The 23,019-nt window shown below is 43.4% G+C and overlaps 1 protein-coding gene across 1 annotated transcript in view; it reads right to left on the reverse strand.

Annotated features, from left to right (window-relative positions):
• Nucleotides 1–5,870, reverse strand: part of EDNRA (endothelin receptor type A) — a 72,676-nt gene extending 66,806 nt beyond the window's left edge. Inside the window, exons 1-2 of the mRNA XM_061384051.1 lie at nucleotides 5,784–5,870; nucleotides 970–1,462 (exon numbers count right to left, since the gene is read on the reverse strand). Coding sequence (XP_061240035.1) covers nucleotides 970–1,389 — 420 coding nt within the window. The 5' untranslated portion in view covers nucleotides 1,390–1,462; nucleotides 5,784–5,870. The remainder of the gene's footprint in view (nucleotides 1–969; nucleotides 1,463–5,783) is intronic.
• Nucleotides 5,871–23,019: the final 17,149 nt, after the last annotated feature.

Here is a 23,019-nt window from a genome sequence, read left to right on the forward strand (position 1 = left end):
AGAAGAAAAAAAAAAAAAGAAGGCTGAGGAACGTGCTTTCCCTGGGCTAGGAATAAAGACATTCCAAAACATCTGGCAAAGATCACGAAATTTCATTTGAATTTTAGCTCATTTGAATTCTTGCAGCAGTTTTCCCCTCACAACCACTAAACCAAATATGGAATGACTAATTCCTTTTGGCTGTAGTTGTTTTGGTACTAACTAGTCCCGAGAGCGAGGTGATCACACCAACAATGGGTGAGTTATCATTTTCTCCTACCCAGGCACTAACTTGGGTCCTGCTGCCTAGCTCTGGACAGTGGGAGCACGCAGGCACACAGTGGGTGCTCGATAAATGTAAGCCGAAACCAGGAAGGAGGCAGCAGTAAACCGATGCCTGTTTTAAATGGTTTTAGCAACACTGCTCAGTGTGGTCGCCACTGGCTTACCATCACGTGCACCCTGTTATCTCTAAGTCACCCAGATAACTGCAGAAGCCAGCATGACCTTTGACTTTAATCAGCCAGTCAAAATAAAACAAGCCCTCTCATTTCAAGTCACACTGTGGCTATCTGGCTCCCAGACAGCATCACACTGAAAAGGTAAGTAAAACTGAAGATATATTTATTTTAAATACTTGTTGGGCTCAGTAGGTCTCACCCCAGAAATGGAATCTCAAAAACATCCACTGTTCTTTTCCCATATTGCCCATCCACTCAGCCAGCTTAGGACTGGTATGAGAACCCCATTCATGGAAGACCATAACTTTGAAGAGTCATCCCTGAGATACTCTGTAAGTCAGAAAATCAGTGTCACATTGAAGAAATAATAAAAATTATAAATGTCACCCAGTTTCAAGACAGCAGAAATGGCTCTCAGTAAAAGCACAGACTGAAATTCCAAAGGACAGAAAGGTCTGTAGCACCTCTCTCAACTGTGGAACCAGAGCATGCATTCCAACCTGCAAACGCACGTGTGGTGATTTCCTACCTTAAATACATTGATAGGGAGATCAATGACCACATAGATAAGGTCTCCAAGAGCAAGGCTGGCTATCAGCGCGTTGGGGCCATTCCTCATGCACTTGTTCTGGTAAATGATCCTGAGCAGGGTTGCATTCCCCACCATTCCCACGATGAAAATAGTACATGATATCACAGTGTTAATGTATTTGAAAGCTGAAGTAATCTTAGTCTGTTGTGGGCAATAGTTGTGCATTGAGCCATTGCTGGGGAGGGCCAAATTCGTGGGTTGATGTGTGGTGACCACGAAGCTGAGTTCTGTCCCATGGAAAGTGGCGACACTGTCCACATGGATGCTTAGGTTTGTGCTGTAGCTTTCAGGGTTATCACTGATGACACCTCCAACCAGAGCCACCCAGAAGGACACCCTGAGCCAAAAGGTTTCCATCTCGATGCAAATTTCAGGAAATGTCACTTAATCTGTTGATTTGACACCCTCTTTTTTTTTTTTCTTTCTCCACCTGGAAAAAGAAAAGAGAAAAAATGATTTTGGTTACAAATCCAGCTGCCAGTAAGATTGCAGTCAATAATTTACTGCTTCAATTAAAAAGCAGGATTTATTTGGTAAGTAGATAACAACTGTGTCAGGTTACCCCATGGCGGAACAAAAGCAGACAAGCTCAGAGCTATTAGGGCAAGTTATATCTCTGTATCTTTGCCTCTGCCTCTGTCTCTCTCACCTTTCTCCATAGCTATACCTACATCTGGGGCTTCCTGGGTGGCTCAGTGGTAAAGAGTCCGCCTGCAATACAGAAGATGCAGGAGATGCCTCAGGTTCAATCCCTGGGTTGGGAAGATCCCCTGGAGGAGGCATGGCAAACCACTCCAGTATTCTTGCCCGGGAAGTCCCATGGATAGAGGAGCCTGGAGGGCTACAGTCCATAGGGTCGCACAGAGTCGGACTGAAGCAACTGAACACACGTGCATACATCTAGATTATAATATGAATGAGGACTTGACAGTTTTTCCTTTAAGTAGTGCAGAAGTTACTTTCTTTTCTCCCTTACACTTAGGCTGATAGCCTGAAGTACAGAAAATCTTCAAGAGTTGAGATGACAATATTTTATTTACTAATGGAAAAGACATTACATACTGAGTGAAAGTCATGTAGTAGTAAGGCATAAAATCACCAAATTTTATAATTAACAATCTAGTATTTCAACATGTGTGCTGTTAACATGTGTGTTTATTTCTATGATGAAGATAGAAATAAAATGCATGTGTGTGTTTAATAAAATAGAGATAAAATGCAGCTCAGATGCTCTTAAGTATTATGTTCACTGAAAATCAGAACTGTGATTAAACCATCAATACATTTAACAATCTTAGTCAATTAAAAATAAGATAGTTGATAAAGACAGAATATTTATTTTACTAAAAACCTGGATGAATAATGTGTACAATCTACATCTTTTTGGAGGGGTGGGCATTGCACAGCATGTGGGATCTTAGTTCCCTGACCAGGGATTGAATACATGCCCCCTGCTTTGGAAGCCTGGAGTCTTAACCACAGGAAGTCTTAACCTTCAGGGAAGTCCAATCTACATCCTCTGACAGGAGTTTTTTGCTCTTCCATTTGTCAGAAATTACTATAAGAATATTTGTCAATGAGTAGCACTAGGAGGAATGGACTTTCCCAGACCAGGTGTACTATTTGATTTTCCAAATATCCTTTATACATTCTTTAAACATCTTTTATAGCTACATTGATTCTGACCAGCCATTCACCACATTGAGCACTTCACACGTGTGATGTCATCTCATCCATACAATGACCATGAGAACTATGTATCTGTTTCCATTATAAACACAGGGAAACAGGCTCAGGAAGGTCAAGTAGCTTGTCAAGACCATAGTTGATGTGGCCCTTCCATGACACCAAGGCAGGTGAGTCTGCCTTTGAGTCTGAGCTCCTAACTGCTGGACTGTACACTCACTTAGCACTTAAAATGTTCAACAATGTTTCAAGCATTCTGAAGAAGCAACAGGCATTGCAGGGTGCTTAGATATGATTTCAAAAGACCATTTCATTGTTTTGTTTTAGTCACTGGCAGAGAGCAAGTGGTCCTTCTTGTTCAGGAAGTCTAGATTTCTACTTCAACGCTTAAAGAAAAGATGCTGGGAAAATGAGGGAGGTTGGTGATTACACAACAAACATATATAAAAATGGCTCTTCCCATTTTTATCTTTTGGATATTTTCTGTGAGTTTTTGTGAATCTTTCATTTACGATATAGTGTGTACATATGATGAATACACCCAGGTCACAATTTAAGTTTTAAGAATTGTGTCCTTTTGAGTCTATCCATCATTGATATCAACCATTTTTAGGAGTTTGACAGTTATCTTGGTTATTAATAAAGCTTAGGGCTTAGTCAATACATGAAGAAATAAGATTTATTCAAAATGTACAGAAGGTCTAAAGTAAATGTAAGGTGCAATACTGTATACTTTTGCCTTCCCCAGAGATTTTTTCCTTAGGAACCTGAATTAATAATAACATTTGGGACTTCCCTGGTGGTCCAGTGGTTAAGACACTGTGATTTCACTGCAGGGAGCACGGGTTCCATCCCTGGTCAGGAAACTATGCCACGAGGCCAAAAAAAAGTTTACGTACTATGGTAATCTATTATACACCTATTTGTTATCTGAATTGAGCTTTACAACTCTAGGTAGGCAGGGAGAATATCATGAGGAAACAGCCTTGAAGAAGTTACATTTTTGTGACCAAGAAGTGGTAGGACAGGTATAACCCTTCACTCTAATTAATCATAGGACTTGACTCAGTCTGATTAAATGATTCAGATATCAATTTTTCTAAGCTACGAGCATACTGGGCATACGGTTCTGCCTAGACAATTTTAATTATTGGATTGGCCAAAAAGTTTATTTGGGTTTTTTGTATCAGCTTATGGAAAAGCCCAAATGAACTTTTTGACCAAGTCAAATAGTATGCAGCTTTTTTCCCCCTTGTGTATTACAGTTTGGAGTATCTGACAAAATATTGATAGACCTATGAAACGCCGCTATTTCAGTTACACAGTGGTGATCAGGACTCCACTCCACACCGCTCCAAGAATAAAGCACATCGTCACCCTCCTCTTCAGATCAGAGATGGAAGAAAGGAAATTCTTCAATATCTTATGCTATTTAATGACTAATGCCTTCCAGTTTCCCAATGGGAATGAACCTTAATGAGTTTTCTTCAAAGTAAGAGACAAGAAGGCCTTTCTCAGAAATGGAATGGCTCTTTGCCCATCATAGTCTGCTAGGAGGATATTTTGTGAACGGACCTGGCTAGGTGGTTCACAAAAGTAGCACTACTGTTTGAATATCAGCACTTTGGTTCACTTGGTGAGCTGATTACGGCAAGAGTTGAGTCTTATCAAAGCTGTGGGTTCTTATCAAAGTGTGAGCTGGCTACCATGAAAACCACTTGCCTCCCTCCTCCAACACTGACACCACCATTTCTGAAGTCATCTCTCTCAGCCCTGTCTGTACACACACGGAGCTGCAGAACTAAGGCATACTTGGCAAAGGCATGAAGCTGCCATATGATCACTGGGTTAAAGACACAAAACCAAAGGGAAAAAGCCCTCTGAACTGCGTGTTCCTCCAAGGATGAGTCTTAGCTCATCTCCATGGACCTAGTCATCCTGGCTTCAGATCATCACTCATCATCAGTCATAGCTCTGGTGAAGCCTCTCAGGTTCAGACCTGAGGAACCTGGTTTACAGATTCAGCATTCTTCATATTTGGGGTCTAAGGATCTGCTGGAGTTCAAAAGCTATTATGAAGGAAGAGGACTCTATCCTGATGCTTAAACCTTTTCACATCTGGGGACTCTCCAGATCAAAGTTCACCAAATTCGTGATTTGGAAATTCCAACCTTACCCACATGGCATGAGTTTAGAGCAGGTAATTTACATGAAATGATTGCCAAGGTATTTCTCAATTAGTTAACACAAAACGGAGGGTGGGGGCGAGGGAGCCATAAATAATCTACAAGAGAAAAAAACAAAAACCACACAGATAATCTAGGAACTTTTAAATAAGTTTCCCCCCCAACTTTGGTGGGTTTTGCTCACTGAGTAAGAAATCAGTAACTCTCTTGACTGACAACGCCTGTCTTTAATATGCCTCCCAGCCCACCCCCTCTGCCGCCAAGTACCCGGAACGCCATTAGGACGGCGTAAACAGAGGCTGATTATGTGGGAACGGCCCTTGTTTTCCGCACGTGAAGGGCGACAAGTGTCCTTTAAAGGAGGACACAGAACAAAACGCCCAGACCTCCACAGGCAGGTTTCCAAAGTAGCTGCCCTGGGGGTTCTCCAAAAACATCTTTCCCAAACACGTCCGCCCCTCACACCCGGTGCCCTTGGCTACCCTCGGCACGTCCCGGGCGTGCGGGAGCAGCGGGCTGCGGGGCAAACTTCACAAGCGGGCTTTGAAGCCAGCGACACGGGCGTGATGGTCCACAAAGTTCTCGCACGCCTGGAAAAGGGAGACCCAGGTTTTCTTTTGACGAAAACTCCGCCGCCCGCCTGGGAAGGCTGAGGGCTTTGGATCAGTTTCCCAAACCCCAAACTTTCCCGGGCGTGCACCCGCCCAGGAAGGCGCCCGCGCAGCCACGCGCCCCCGCGGGCAGGTGATGCCAGCCCCGGTGCAAGAGGTGCCGGCGCCGGGCGACAACGCTCGGAGGTCCCCTCTCCTCCCTACGCAGGGACCCATCAGTGTCTCCCCCACCCGACTCTGGACCCGGAGAGGAAAGAGTTGCACCGACCGTGGAGCTCCGCGGGCTCAGACTGCTGCCCGGTCTGTGTGCGGCGCCCGGGCAAGTTGAAGCCGAGCCGGCGAAGGTGAATGGCGAATGTCCCGGGATCCGGCGCGGCGGCGGCCCGGGTTGCACCGTTGCCTCCGCTTCGGAAAACTTCCTGGGCACGGCTTCTCTGGGGAGGTCCTCCCCGAGCCGCCAGGCTTCAGCCACCGAGGGGGGATGGAGCTTCTCCACCTCTGGTCCGCAATCTCCAGACCAAAGGGCTGGCTGTGCGCGCGCGTGAGGGTTCTCAAGAAAAAGAAAACTCCGAAGGAACGCGCCTCGCGTCTGTGCTCCCCTTCTCCTCCCAAAGCTCCCAGATCTACTCCACTCTGGGGCGGCGAGAATGTCCCAGCCTTCCAGCCCTCCAGGGATGCAGCCACTATAAGGCACTAGGCGGCCGCCCCCTCCCAGGCCCTGAAGGGCAGGAGTCTTTTTAACTATTTCCTTCCTGAAATGAAAGTGGTGGTGGTGCGGGGGCGGTCGTTGAGGAGGAGGGTAGTTTAACAAACGAGACCCAGAACTAAGGAAGGGCTTGCTGAGAAACCTTTCCCTCCCCAGTGGCAGGCAGATTTGATCTGCATGGAGCAGCTGCAGAGAATCAGGGTCCGGAACCAGCGGTTTATGCTCTGCGTTCCCTGCCCCTTTGCTTGGCTTCTAAGCTCCCTCTTAAGTTTATAGCAAGTTCAAGTGCTGGGAAAGATTGAAGGCAAAAGGAGAAGGGGGCGGCAGAGGATGAGATGGTTAGGTTGCATCACCCATTCAGTGGACATGAATTTGAGCAAACTCCAAGAGATAGTGAAGGACAGGGAACCGTGGTGTGCTGCAGTCCACGGGTGGCAAAGAGTTCAGCAGAACTTTGCAACTGAACAGCAACAACAAGGAGCCCGTGTGCACAGCAGCTGACTGTTTCAAGGACGTTTTGCGTCTATATTGTCCCTTGAAGGCTATATACTACTGGCTCAGGGTAAAATAGGAGCTCCTGAAGAGACTGTGGAAGGGTCCAGTGGGCGGCTCTGAGAAACCTATGATTCCTCAAGAAATCCAATCAGGGAGGGTGCAGATGCTGCTGAAGGTGGGTTTCAACGGTTTTATCTTAAATGGGAATATGGGAGAGGAGATGAGGCAGATGAGGAAAAGAAATCAAAACTCCTTAAAAAGGAAACCTTATACTCTCTTGATGGGCATGTAAATTGGTGCAGCCACTATGGAACACAGTAGGGAGATTTCTTGAAAAACTAAAAATAGAGCTGCCATATGAGCCAGCAATTCCACTCCTAGGTATATCTCTGAAGAAAACTGAAAACACTAATTCAAAAAGATACATGTACCCCAGTGCATTATTTATAATCACCAAAATTTGGAAGCACCCCAAGTATGCATCAATAGATGAATGGATAAAGAAGTTGTTGTTGTTCAGTCACTCAGTCATGTTTGACTCTTTGTGAGCCCATGGACTGCAGCACACCAGATCCCCTGTCCTTTACCATCTCCCAGAGCTTGCTCAAACTCATGTCTATCGAGTCGGTGATGCCATCCAACCATCTTGTCCTCTGTCATCCCCTTCTCCTCCTGACTTCAATCTTTCCTGGCATCAGGCTCTTTTCTAATGAGTCGGCTCTTCGCATCAGGTGGCCAAAGTATTGGAGCTTCAGCTTCAGCATCAGTCCTTCTAATGAATATTCAGGACTGATTTCCTTTAGGATTGACTGGTTGGATCTCCTTGCAGACCAAGGGACTCTCAAGAGTCTTCTCCAACACCACAGTTCAAACGCATCAGTTCTTCGGCTCTCAGTCTTCTTTATGTTCCAACTCTCACATTCATACATGACTACTGGAAAAACCATACCTTTGACTAGATGGACCTTTGTTGGCAAAGTAATGTCTCTGCTTTCTAATAAAGTACATATATATATACATTATGGAATACTACTAGGCCATAAAAAAACCCAAATTTTGCCATTTGCAACATGGATGGATTCAAAGGATATTATGTTTAGTGAAATAAGGCAGAGAAAGACAAGTACTGTATGTGATCACTTACATGTGGGATCTAAAGAATAAAACAAACTAATAAATCTAAGAAGGAAATGACAAGCCACTCCAGTAATCTTGCCTGGAAAATTCCATGGACAGAGGAGCCTGGTAGGCTATAATCCATGGTATCACAAAGAGCCAGACATGACTGAGTGACTAAACAACAATAAATATAACAAAAAGAAACCACACAGATATAGAAAATGAATTAGTGGTTACCAGTGGGGAGAGAGAAGGGAGAGATAAAACAGTAGTTGGGGATTAAGAAGGATAAGTTGCTATGTATAAAATAATCTACAAAGATATGTAGCACAGGGAATATAGGTAATATAATAACTTTAAATGGAGTATAATCTGTAAAAATTGTGAATCACTGCGTTATATACTTGTAACTTACGTAATATTGTAAGTCAACTACACCTTGCTAAAAATCATGAGAGAATATTTAATAATCTGATTGTTTAATATCAAGTAAATTATCAAAATAAAACATTCTATGGAAAAAAATTAATCAAGGGCTCCTTAGGGAAGACCTCACCTGGGAATCCTTCAGTGCACTGTTGGTGTAAGGCATGTTGTGGAAATGTGAGTTTGGAGCACAGGTCACATTATATTCCAGACTGTTCTGATTATCAGCTGCAGCTAAAGAAAAATCACCCTAAAATGGTAGTGGTTTAAAACAACATACCTTACTCATCAATCTGCAATTTGGGCAGGGTTTGGCTGGGACAGATCATCCTCTTTATTGGGGCTGGAGGCTCCACTTCCAAGATAGTTTGCTTTCTTGGTAATGAGTGTTGGGTTTTCTCCATGTGTGTCTCCCTACAAAGTGGTTTATGTTTCCTCACAGAGTGGTGGCTGGGTTCCAAGAAGGCATGTCCCAAGAGACAGGAAATGGTAGCTGCCAGTTTCTTAAAATCTGGGCTTAGAAACTGATACAGCGTTACTCCTGCAGAATTCCTTTTCCTATTCCAGTTATTCCTATTAGTGAAGCAGTCATGGATCCCAGATTCAAGGTAAGGGGTTATCGACTTCACCTTTCAAGGCAAGACGTGTCAAAGGATTCAAGGTTCACTTTGTAATACTATAGAAGAGATCCACAGAATACCACCATTGGAAAGGACCTTAATAGTCATCTAGTCCAATAGACTTGATATTAGCCTGTGCATTAATCTGTTCTATCTACAGCTTCCTCATGATGAAGAGTCAGTCAGTCCGAATACTTCATAGCTTTTATAAGTGCCTTTATTTGCATTATAAAAGGTGCCACTTCAGGCACATGGCTTAGCAAGCTGACAATATTTTCAGGGAAGAAAATGTCCTATACCAGGGTTCAAACCTTGGCGTGTGAAACATGTGTTGATTTTCAGCCTTTGTTTACCTTGTGACCAGATGCGCTTGGATGTCTGCACAACCTGCACGACTGAACATGTCAGTCTGTTCAGTCTCTGGTAGAGCACATCTGTCAGTCCCTCCCTTCTGGGACAGCTCATCCTGCTGTGGTACAGGTCTAATCATTCAAAGGTTTTTCTTTACACTCATTAGGATCAGTTCAGTTCAGTTCAGTCGCTCAGTCCTGTCCGACTCTTTGCGACCCCATGAATCGCAGCACGCCAGGCCTCCCTGTCCATCACCAACTCCCGGAGTTCACTGAGACTCACGTCCATCGAGTCAGTGATGCCATCTAGCCATCTCATCCTCTGTCGTCCCCTTCTCCTCCTGCCCCCAATCCCTCCCAGCATCAGAGTCTTTTCCAATGAGTCAACTCTTCGCATGAGGTGGCCAAAGGACTGGAGTTTCAGCTTTAGCATCATTCCTTCCAAAGAAATCCCAGAGCTGATCTCCTTCAAATGGACTGGTTGGATCTCCTTGCAGTCCAAGGGACTCTCAAGAGTCTTCTCCAACACCACAGTTCACAAGCATCAATTCTTGGATAGGTATTATCAAGAAGTAGAAAACAACAAGTGTTGGTAATAATGTGGAGAAATTGGAACCCGTGTGTGTTGCTGGTGGGAATGTAAATAGTGTAGTAGTTGTGGAAAACAGTTTAGCAGTTCCTCAAAAAATTAAACATAAAATCACTGTAAGTCCATTTTGGGGTATATACCCAAAATAATTGAAAGCAGGAATTTGAACAGATATTCATACACTTATATTCATAGCAGCATAATTTACAGTAGCCAAAAGATGGAAACGATTCACATGTCCATCTATGGATGAATGGACAAATAAAATGTAGTATGTACATGTAAATGAAATATTATTCAGGCTTATAAAGGAATACAATTCTGATACATGCTACAACATAGATGAAACTTGAAGACATTATGCTATGTGAAATAAGCCAAATGCAAAAGGAGAGGTATTGCACCTCATTTAGGTGGTAGTTCTACGAGGTAGTTGATATCATAGAGACAGAAAGTAGAATGGTGGTTAAGAGGGGCTCTGGGAAGGAGGATTTGTTGTTTAATGGGCTTCAGAGTTTCAGTATAGAATGATGAAAATGTTCTGGAGGTGGATAGTGGTAATGGTTGTACTTAATGCCACAACCAGACACTTAAAAATGGTTAAAATGATAAATTGATTTTACGTATATTTTACCACAACAAAAAATTTCTTCCTGACATTAAGATGGAATCTTCCCACCTATAATATTATCTTTTGACCTGCTCTATAAGTTCATTAAAGAGCTTTCTGTCTCTCCGAGAAAGATCTTCAGATACAAACAGATATGTTTATGTGCATCGCCAGCATAGATCTGCCTTTGTAAGACATTGGAGTTGCCTCATTCTAGGTGAGAACAATCCAAACCTTCCTTAGCTTTTGGAGATTTACTTTCTCATCCTTTCTGCTTTACTTTGGGGCAAATGACTTCAGCGGATTTTAAACCAGCTATTTAAATTACCTACCCTCTCCCCATAGCCAAGACTTTAAATACTTGCTCCACTTCTGTATTCTCTGCTTTATACTTTTAACAAACATATAATTTATATTTTCAACCAAGTTTTTCAACTCAGCTCCCATAGGTTGTTTATTTTTCCTGAAAGGTGGATTGGATGCAATATGCAGATCTTCTAGGTTGCAGGAAGTCTTTTCAGGTGCACTAGACTTCTGGTTCAAGCTGCTCATTAAGTGGAGAATTACTGTAATGGCAGTTACAATGGTTTTTCTCAGTGTCATATTATCATTGATCTCCTGAAGAATAATTGCAGAAGATTAAGACATACTCAAGATAGCACTTAAAAAGCAACTTTTCTTGTGTCCTTGGGGTAAATGTTCTTATGAATTTAAGTTCCTTGATTCAAATGTGCAGACCCATTTCACAATTGCTAATTCCTTAGCTCCTGAAATCTGAACTGCAATAAAGGGTCTGAATCTCGCAGTGTGAACCACAGAGATAAAGGCTGGACAGCTGGTGGTGAGAAGAGAGACTGAGAGATTGGGGAAGCGCACACCAGATCCTGAACCTGTTAGAGCAGCACTAGGCATTATCAGAGCTGAGACTTGCTGTTGGCAGTGAGTATCACTGGTCTGGAGGTGAAAAAGCAAGCCCTGGGAGTTGAAGGTCCATTTTTAATCTAAATTCACAAAAGGAAGTATTCTAAACTGTTGCTTTTCAAATAAATAAACGATTGATTATTTAATTTGGCTGCACTGGGTCTGAGTTGCAGCTCGTGGGCTCTCTAGTTGTAGCACGTGGGGGCTCAGGAGTTGCAATGCTCAGGCTTAGTTGCCCTGCAGTATGTGGGATCTTAGTTCCCAACTAGGGATTGTCCCCTGCTTTGGAGGGCGGATTCGTGACCATTAAATTGCCAGGAAAGTCCCTCTAAAGTGTTTTCTGACTGCAACAGTGTTTTGCACCTGGTGGTCAAGACTGCAGGATATCTCATCAAAATATACTGAAGGTAGAATGTAGCCCCGGAGAAGGCAATGGCACCCCACTCCAGTACTCTTGCCTGGAAAATCCCATGGATGGAGGAGCCTGGTAGGCTGCAGTCCAAGGGGTCTCGAAGAGTTGGACACGACTGAGCGACTTCACTTTCACTTTTCACTTTCATGCACTGGAGAAGGAAATGGCAACCCACTCCAGTGTTCTTGCCTGGAGAATCCCAGGGACGGGGGAGTCTGGTGGGCTGCCGTCTATGGGGTCACACAGAGTCGGACATGACTGAAGCGACTTAGCAGCAGCAGCAGCAGAATGTAGCCCAGGTGTTGTGTAAACTGCTGGTCACCTCACTGGAGGACTGAAAAATCAAGCATCACTCATGATTGGCTGAGCAGATATTAGGTGTCCTCTTATGACATATTCCATCTGGCCCAAAATGTTTAACCTGAATCAAAACTTTAGCTATTCTTGTTTCCAGGAAAGATGGAAGATGAACACACAAGATAAACAAATACCATGGAGAAGCATATAGATAAATCCAGAAACTATGACATTTTACAGGACAACTAACCCTGTCTCTTCAATGAATTAATCAATTAAAAAGGAATTTTTTTTTTTTCTAGATTAGAAACATAAAGGAGTTACATTGTCCTGGATTGAATCCTGGTTTTCATAAACTAGTTATAGAGGACATTTTTTTGAGAACTAGGAAAATTTAGATTTGGACTAGGCATTAGATTCTTTACTATCTGAGCTAACAGGGAAGAGCTGAAGCTCCAATACTTTGGCCATCTGATGTGAAGAGCCTACTCATGGGAAAAGACCCTGCTGCTGGGAAAGATTGAGGGTAGGAGGAGAAGAGGGTGACAGAGGATGAGATGGTTGGATGGCATCACTGACTCAATGGGGATGAACTTGGGCAAACTCTGGGAGATGGTGAAGGACAGGGAGGCCTGGCATGCTGCAATCCATGGGATCTGCAAAGAGTCGGATATGACTTAGCATCTGAACAACAACAACCACGAGGTAATAGATGTTATTAAGAAATTATTAATTTATTCAGTGATATTATTTGAGAGGCATATAGAAGAATTGTCTCATCTTTTCAAGATTCTCTTAGGAGAGATAGAATTTACTTTTAACTACCAAAGAAGAAATGAAAAAGATAAGAGTTAAGAAAAAAAAAAAGAAGAAAGTATTAATACCTGAAGTCTTGGCACGTAACGGGAGTAATGGCAATAAATGGTAGCTTTTTTCACTTTCATGGGTTCCTTCCTGGTTTGTCTGTGTGCTGTTTGTCTGGTAGAGCAGAATAAGCAGCATCATGTGATGACCTGGGTGACTTCAGAATGTGTTACAGTAGAGGGACTAAGGTCAGGGAGACCAGTAGCATCTGAGGAGCCGCAAGGTAAAAGCTGGCAGGGGCTCTGCTGCCTTGAGTTAATCAGGAGGAGAATAGTTATCCACAGCAGAGATGATGTCAACACTGCAGCAGGAATCCTTAACAAGATGCAAGTGGCCTGGGACTTCCCTGGTGGTCCAGTGGTTAGGCCTCTGTGCTTCCACGGCAGAGAGTAAGGGTTCAATCCCTGGTTGGGGGACTTAGATCCCACATGCTGTGTGGTATGGCCAAAAGAAATTAAAAATAAAAAAGATGGAGGGGGCCTAAGTGTTCCAGAGTTTGTTAGTGGGGACAGGCCAAGATGGGTCCTCCCATGACATCACTGTGTCTCTGGCTCTTGAATGATCCTTAGGCTGAAATGGGCTTGAGAATTGTGAGTTGCACTTGTAATCAAAGAAGACAAACAAAAAGCCTGACTGTGAATTAAGGAGACTTAGTGAAAGGAGGTGTGTTGGGCTGCACCCCACAGACCTGCAGGCCCTGTATTGCCCAGCCTTAAGACTGAAGAAAGAGCCTAGAGTCAGTTACAGACACATCGGGGCTTTATTAGATGGGAGATCTTACAGGTCTGAAGCCAAAGTGTCCTGAAGTGACAGCCCACTGTGGAGAGCAGACAGCCGGCAGGACACAGCAGCAGTCTTCACTCCTGAGGCAAATAGGAAGACTAATAAGGGGAACTGACTCATCAGTTACCAAGGAAACCAGCAGGTTTACAGCCCTCTTAGCCCCTTGATCTAAGTACCTTTAAGGGGCAGAGGTCTTCCATTTGATAAATTATTGTAGGGGAACCATTCTGATCTAAAGATTAGAAAAATCACCAACTAAGGCAGGGGGCAAATATGTAGGTATTTGCTGACTGGGGTCTCTGATTAAGTGAGAAGGTCACTTATGTGAGTAGGTTGTGGACAAGCAGGGAATGTGCAGGGAGCAAGAGAACAACCATCTTGAATGGTCTGGCCATACAAGGCAATAGCAGGTCTCATATGTAGCAACTTCATATCAGGAGAGGGAAAGACAATTAGGTTTTAATTGTTATTTAGATATATCAGGCGGAGAAGGCGATGGCACCCCACTCCAGTACTCTTGCCTGGAAAATCCCATGGATGGAGAGGCTGGTGGGCTACAGTCCATGGGGTCGCACAATAAGTCAGACACGACTGAGCGACTTCACTTTCACTTTTCACCTTCATGCATTGGAGAAGGAAATGGCAACCCACTCCAGTGTTCTTGCCTGGAGAATCCCAGGGACGGCAAAGCCTGGTGGGCTGCCGTCTATGGGGTCACACAGAGTTGGACATGACTGAAGCGACTTAGCAGCAGCAGCAGCATATATAACAGGGAAACAAGGTAGACTTTGACATTGACAGAAAAGATTGGTCAGTGTCCTGACTAGTTAGTGCGTTGTGGATGCTGATATTGTCAGCTGGGGCTGCCACAATGAAATACACAAACCAGATGGCTAAAACAACAGAAATTTTGTTGTTTTGGAGGCCTGAAATTCCAAAATGGACTATTATGGTCAGGGTGTGGTAAGAGTCCTCTCTTCCTGGCTTACAGATTACTACCTTCTTGCTCTGTCCTCACATGGCAGAGAGAAAGAATGAGATGATAGATGATGGATAAATAGAGTACTCTGGTATCTTCTTATGAGGGCACTAATCCCCTAGAAAAGCTATGATCATCCTAGACAGCATATTAAAAAGCATCAACAAAGGTCTGTCTAGTCAAGGCTATGGTTTTTCCAGTAGTCGTGTTTGGATGTGAGAGTTGGACTATAAAGAAAGCTGAACACCAAAGAGTTGATGCTTTTGAACTGTGGTGTTGGAGAAGACTCTCAAGAGTCCCTTGGACAGCAAGGAGATCCAACCAGTCCATCCTAAAGGAAATCAGTCCTGAATATTCACTGGAAGGATTAATGCTGAAGCTGAAACTCCAATACTTTGGTCACCTGATGTGAAGAACTGACTCATTGGAAAAGACCCTGATGCTGGGAAAGATTGAAGGCAGGAGGAGAAGGGGATGACAGAGGATGACATGGTTGGATGGCATCACCGACTCGATGGACATGAGTTTGAGTAAGCTCCGGGAATTGGTGATGGACAGGGAGGCCTGGTGTGCTGCAGTTCATGGGGTCGCAAAGAGTCGGACACACCTGAATGACTGAACTGAACTGAATCCCGTCCTCAGGGCTCAACTCTTATGACCTCATCTAATCTGAATTACCTCCCAAAGCCCCATCTCCAAACACTGTCACACTGGAGGCTAAGTCTTTAACATATGAATGGAGGGGAGGATACAGACATTCAGTTCATGTCACTCCACACCAAAATTCATGTCCTTCTCACATGCAAAATACATCCATTGGTCTTCCCTGGTGGTCCAGTGGTTAGGACTCTGCGTGCTCACTGCCAAGGGCCCAGGTTCAGTCCCTGGTTGGGAAATTAAGATCCCACAAGCCACACAGTATGGCCAATGAATAAATAGACAAATTAATAAAAACTCCCAAAATACATTCATTCTAGTCCAACAGCTCCCAAATCTTAACTCATTCCAGCATCAATTCTTAAGTCTAAGGTCCAAAAGTTTCACTTAAACATTATCTAAATAAGATACAAGTAGACTCAAGGTATGATTCACCCTGAGACAAAATTTCTCTCCTGCTGTGAACCTGTGAAACCAGTCAAGCTATATGCTTACAAAAACAATGGTGGGATAGTTGTAGGATAGACAGTCTCCTCATATGTAACAAGAAGTTGTAAAATCATATTAACTTTAGGCTTTTTGATGCTTTATAATTCTACAATTCCTTTTGCATGGAGCTTATTGTATAAGCTCCTTGGCTTTAGGATCAAAATGGATATTTTGAATATAAAAATAGATATTCAGGAGATAAAATGGACCTTGTGTTTAGGAAAAAGATGTCCTTATTTATCATTGATCAGGATATGTGAAATAAAAGTTTTAGGAAGATTAATTTGGCAAATGTGTTTTACATGTCTTAATAGTAACTAGGGGCAAGAAGGCAATGGCACCCCACTCCAGTACTCTTGCCTGGAAAATCCCATGGACGGAGGAGCCTGGTAGGCTGCAATCCATGGAGTCGCACAGAGTCAGACACGACTGAAGTGACTTAGCATAGCATAGCATAGCATAGCATAGGGGCAAGAAGACAGGTTAGGTTGGTGTATCTTAGTGTAAAGCATGGAGGTAGAGAATAAAGTGGTAATGGACACTGCTTTGGTGGTTTGGAGGTAATGTTTAAGGCAAAAGTCCTGGAGACATTTAAAATGAAGAAGACTGGTGTAGCAGCTAGCTTATGCTGCTTATGCTGTATAAACAAATCCTTCCCCCTCCCCTTACCAAAGACATATTGGCTGAAAGCAACAATGGTTTCCTAGCTCAAGATTTTGTACATCAGAAATGTGGGCTCGGTCATCTGGGTGGTTCCTTTTGTTGGTCTTGCCTAGGCTCCTTCATGCAGTGGAGTGTGCTCACATATCTGCCGTCAGCTAGCATTAGATGGCCTTGCTCACATATTTGGCTCTTGGCTGGAGTAAGGGGTTAGTTACTAGGGTCATGTGTCTTTCATCATCCAGCAGGCTTTCCTGGCCCATTCATCTAGTGGTATCAGGGTTCCCAGGGCAGCGAGGAAGGGTAAGCCCCAATGAACAAGTACTTTTCAAGAACTTCATGTTTGTTATTAATCTATTGGCCAAAGCAAGTGACACAAGCCCCAGAGTCAGTATTGAAGAAGACTAGACAATGACATGGAAAAAGAGAAAGGAAATTACACTAGTCATTTGTGCAAACCAGCTAATGCAACCCAGAATTTTTTTTTTTTTTTATGAAGGAGTGCAGATAGGATCTATAGGATGAACTGAGAAGAGTCTAAAAAAATGACCCTAAAATTTCCTGGAGGGACTTCAGAACTGTTCATCAATATTTATTGAGCAAAAACTGTATTAGGTTCAGCTAGGAACAGAGATTTGAAAAAGTAACAACAAATAAGATAGGACCCTATCCTAAAGAAGTCTTGAGTCTACTGGGGAAAAGTTATGCAATCAGCTTAAAAACAATCCAGTTAGTGTTAGGATTAGACCTATCTGGGTCTTAGATATCCTTAGATAAGGGGCTGGGAAACATTCTCTGTAAAGTGATGTCTAGTAAATAGTTTTGTCTCTGTGAACCCAACAGCCTCTATCACAACCACTGAACTCTGCTGTGATCACTTGAAAGGAGCCCTAGAATACATGTAAGCAAAGTGACCAGGTGAAAAAGATGGACAGCGAATCCATTAGGGTGCCTGGAAAGGGAAACCAGGTTTGATGGGGCAAGTGGAGTTTATGTGGGAAGAATAGAAATTCAGTTTTTAAACAGCTTGAATCTAAGGGCATATGGGAGCTTCAGGCTTGAAATAAAACTATAGTAATCAGTAACTGAAGCCAAAAGTTGGATGCATTTCACTTGGACAATGTGTAAAAGAAAAGGGCAAAGAAACAAGGATGAGCTTCGTACCAAACATTCAGTAAGAAGCTTGTCAAACGGAGAGAATACCCAAGAAAGAACCAGAGAAGGGCAGTGTTGGTGGCACAGAGAAAGAAGAGAGTTTCAGGAATGAATGAGTGGTCAAGAGAGGTCAAAGGGAGTGAAGAGTGGAGACGGGTCACGGAGATGGGCAATAAGGGGGATATTGTTCTAAGGCTGCCATGTCGAGCCTTTAGGGAAATTTTTCTGCTTTACACACATTCAAAATAGTTTAGTAATTAGAAACAGTGCAGAAAGACATGCGAAAACATTGCTAAGCAGCGAGTATAACTCTTTTTGTTAAGTTTATTTTTGTAATAGGTGGAGGAAAAATCAACACCATCTACAATTAGCGTGTGCTACATTAAGCTTTTTTTCAAGACTGGTAACTTTTGGAAAATAATTTTCTTGGGAAATAGTTCCATTTCTACTTTTATATGGAGGGGAACAAGTGACAAGGAAGTCTGCATGTAAAGCAAAGCTTGAAGCAAAGCCTTTTCATAATTTCTAATTTACATTTTTAAAAAGTGAAGATGTTTTCCGTGGCTTTATCTGAATGCTGAGTTAAAGCAACCTAAATGTCCATCGACAGATGAATGGATGAAGAAGATGTGGTGTGTATTTATATGTATTATATATGTATGATACATACACACACAAAATGGAATATTAGCCATTAAAACAAATGAAATAGTGCCGTTTGCAGCAACACGGATGAACCTAAAGATTATTATAGCAAGTGAAGTATGGCAGAGAAAGACAGCGTGTTTGTGGAATCTAGAAAAAAAAAAAAGGATACACATGAACTTATCTACACAACAGAACACAGACTAAGAAAACAAATTCATGGTTACCAAAGGGGAGAGGTTGTGGGGAGGGATAAATCAGGAGTTTGGCATGAACATGTACACACTATTATATATAAAATAGATCATCACAAGGCCCTCTTGTGTAGCACAGGGAATCCTACTGAATATTCTATAATAACCTAAGTGGGAAAAGAATTTAAAAAAGAATAGATATATGTATTTGTTTAACAATCACTTTACTGTACACCTGAAACTAACACAATATAGTAAATCAATTATGTTGTTGGATAGTTGCTAAGTAGTGTCGGATTCTTTTGCGACCCCATGGACTGTAGCCTGTCAGGCTCCTCTGTCCATGGGATTTCCCAGGCAAGAATACTGGAGTGGGTTGCCATTTCCTCCTCCAGGGGATCTTCCTGATCCAGGGATCAAATTCACGTCTTCTGCATCTCAGGTAGATTCTTTACCCCTGAGCTACCAGGGAAGCCCATAAATCAATGACGCCCCAATATAAAATTTAAAAACTTAAAAAAAGGAAAGAAGCAATCATGGAGAGAGGTAGGAGGCAAGTGGTCTTCCCAAGTGGCGCTGGTGGTAAAGAACCCGCCTGCCAATGCAGGAGATGTCAAAGACCCAGGTTTGATCCCTGGGTCGGGAAGGTCTCCTGGAAAAGGAAACGGCTACTCACTCCAGTATTTTGCCTGGGGAACCTCATGGAAAGGCGAGCCTGGCAGGCTACAGTCCATAAGGTTACAAAGAGTTGGACACGACTGAAGCGACTTAACACGCATGCACAGGAAGTGAGCAGGTTAGGGCAGGAGAAGCAAGCAATCAGTGAAGTATGGGGGTACTGGGGCACAGCAAGGATGCTTGGAGCTGAAGAGGACACACGGCCCAGGGACCGCACTGGCTTTCAGGCACCAGAGTCACGCCTGCGCAGTTGAGCAGGAAGCGGCTCTCCCTTGGCTCCTCCCCTAGACAAGGTCTCAGGGTTGCTTCCCAGTCCCTCGTTTCTCCTCCCTGCCGCCTTTCCCTGCCGTCTTCTCTGAGGGCTCTGTTGGCGGTCCTGTCTTGCCTGCCATTGTGCTGGACCCTGCACATTTCAGAGGTCTAGAAGTCTCCTGCCCACCATCAGCCAAGAGGAAATGGCCAGGTCAGGACCCAGGCCCAGGTAGGGATCCTTCCCCACGCTGGTGGCTCCAGATCTTCAAGCTTGTGACCCCTAGTTCAGGGCCCACTGGGGTGCCAAGGTGAATGACTTTGCCTAGCTGCAAGCTAGAGTAGGAAGACATGTACTGAGAACCTCAGTTATATGGTGAGGGCTGAGACCTTCCAGAAAATCAGGTAGGAGAACTTGATCATCACCCCCTGCCCCCAACCCGGCCCCTTCCCCTACCTGTGTTTGATTCCTTGATTGGATTTTGATTCTTGCTCTCTTGTGAAGCAGGGGCTTATTTCCAGCCAGACCTCACCCAGGTTCACAGTTTCAGGCTCTAGTTACAATTAGAAAGGCAGTTGAGATAAGACATTTTTTGATGAAATGGATGCTGAATCTAACTTCGGTACCCTGACACAGAATGAAACCTCAGAGACAGAGTTTTGAGTGAAGTAGAAAAGAATAGCTTTGTTTTTTTGCTTTGCCACACAAAATGGGCCACAGCGGGTTAACGCTGTCAAGACTGTGTGTCCCCACCTGGAGGGGGTAGTGAGGAGCCTTTATTGTAATGGATCAAAGAAGGCGTGATTGAGACCAGCTCCTGGGCCTTCTTCTGATTGGCTGGTGGTCGGTAAATGGGAGTCAGCATCATCAACCTCTGGTTCCAGCTGGTCTGGCGTCTCTGTGCTTGTGGGCAGCACACAGTTAACTTCTCCCACCTGGTGGGGGTTTCAGTATCTGCAAAACAGCTCGAAGGTAGAGTTCTGTGTATCCTTTGAGGGGGACCCAGGGCCTTGCCCCAAGCCTGACCTATTGTTTCTTCCTTTATTCTTGGCTGCCCTGGGTCTTCGTTGCCACACTCGGGCTGTCTCTAGTTGTGGTGCTCAGGTTTTTCATTGCAGTGGGTCCTCTTGTTGCAGAGCATGGCCTCTAGTGTGGGTTCAGTAGCTACAGTGCAGGGACTTAGTTGCTCCGAGGAATGTAGAATCTGCCCGGAGCAGGGATGGAACCCATGTCCTCTGCATTGGCAGGTAGATTCTTTACCACTGAGCCACCAAGGAAGTCCTGCCCCATTGTTTCTTGATTGTTCCCCCCTTGTCTCCTCATCGCCTCCCTTCCCTGATTAGCAACTGTTTGAACCTGCTCACTGGAACTCAGGGAAGGTCATGGAGGCTGAAAGACGCCTATTTCCTATAATCAAGAAATTAGAGGGAATTCTCTGGCGGACCAGTGGTTAGGACTTGGTGCTTTCACTGCAGAGCCTGGGTTCAATCCCTGGTTGGGGAACTAAGATCCTGTAAGCTGCACAGTGTGTCTAAAAAGGAAATGAGGGACACAGAAAGACCTTTGTGCCCAGCAGCCCCACATGTCCTCCTTGGTTTCAAAATGAGGGAAGAGGAGCTTTTAGGTGGGGCAGGGAGTTGGGTTATGGAGTGTTAATGGCTGGCTCACATAGATGTGGGAGAGTTACCAGTCAACAGAATATAGAATCCAGAAATAAACTGCTGTGTATGTATGAGTGCTTAATATAATCATAGTAGCTCACGTCTGTTGAGGGCTTACATGTCAACTACTGGAACCCTTTCTCAGATTATTTTTTTTTTTGACTCTCCGATAGGCACAATTACTATCTTGATTTTACAGTGTTACCTGAAGCCATCACTGGTAAGTATTTAAGCCAGGAAGTCTGACTCCAGAAGTCTCAGTGGTATCAATAAACTGTTACAAATCATTGGTCAGTGGGAAAAAGACTATCTGAGGAATGACTAAACATTAGGGATGGGCTTTACCTCTGTTTCATTTGCTAAATAAATACCAGATGAATCAAGAATTTAAATGTAAAGAATGAAACAAAAAAAATACAAGAACAAAAATAAAGACTTCTGGCTTTTCATGTATATTTATTGATGATTTTAAGTAATGTTTAATGCAGAGTTCTGTAACATAGCTTTCCAATGTTTTTCATATTAATTTGTCAACCAGGGCTTTAGGACTACAACTTAGATGTCCAAAACTGATGGTGGATTTTGTGCTTTATAGAGCTTAAAATATAGAGTTCAAAATTTTCTCAATGTGCCATTACCAACAGCTCAGCCGTCTTCCATGAATGAGGTCTCCTTCCCAGGCACTTTTTATCCCTCAACTGGAAGACTAAAGGAGAATGGGTGGATTAGACAGCTTTTCAAGGACATTTGTTAACAGCTCTCTGATTTGAATATTTTTGGGCAGATACCTGTATTCATTTGCTGGGGGTGCTGTAACAAAATACCGCAGACTGAGTGACTTCAGCAACAGAAATTGACTTCTCACAGTTCTGGGAGCTGTAAGTCTGAGATCAAGGTGTTAGTAGGTTTGGTTTGCTCTGAGATTTCCTCTCTCTTTGCCTTGTAGATGGCAGCCTTCTTGCTGTGTCTTCATACGGTCTTTGCTTATGTGAGTTCATGTTTGTTTTTAGTCTTAATGTTCTACAAGGACACTAATTCTATTTGTTTAGGGCCCACCACATGATCTCGTTTTGCCTTAATTAACACTTTAAAAGCCCTGTCCCCAAATGCAGTTATTGGGGTTAGGAGTTTAACATAGGCATTTTAGAGGAGATACAATTCCCCTATGACTTCAACTTTATATATATATATATATAATTTTTTTTAATTAGAGGATAATTACTTTACAATACTGTGATGGTTTTTGCCATACAGCAACATGAATCGGCCCCACAGAGCACTGGCTTTGGGTTCCCTGGAACATACAGCAAGCTCCCACTGGCTGCCTACTTTACATATAGTAATGCATATGTTTCAGTGCTATGCTCTCTTATCATCCCACCCTCTCCTTCCCCCACTGTGTCCAAGATGTGTTTCCTTTGCTGCCTGGCAAGTGGGATCATCAGTACTCTCTTTCTAGATGCCATATATATGCATTAATGTACGATATTTGCCATGACTGCATCTCATACGTGCACTCAGGGTCTAAATGGCAGCATGGAAGCCCCGCACCCCAGGGTCTGCTCCTACCTGCTGCTTCATGTACTGCCCTTTGCTTTACGTGCTTCACGAGTGTATGTGCTTCTGTGGAAATATTTTTTTCTGTGGAAGTATTTAAAAATCACAGACATTATAAGCTTCATGTCTAAATATTTGATTATTTCTCAACTATAAGGACTTTTTCTTCTTTTAAAGATTTTTTGATGTGGACCATTTAAAAAATCTTCATTGAATTTGTTACAGTATTGCTTCTGTTTTATGTTTTTGGGTTGTTTTTTGCCCTGAGGTATGTGGGATAAACCCCCTGCAATGGAAGGCACAGTCTCAACCACAAGCCCACCAGGGAAGTCCCATAAGAATCTTTTTGTATTGAATTCATTTGTGATTTTATTAAATGTTTCTTTT

Source organism: Bos javanicus, chromosome 17 (assembly GCF_032452875.1).
Source record: "Bos javanicus breed banteng chromosome 17, ARS-OSU_banteng_1.0, whole genome shotgun sequence".
Taxonomy (NCBI): domain Eukaryota; kingdom Metazoa; phylum Chordata; class Mammalia; order Artiodactyla; family Bovidae; genus Bos; species Bos javanicus.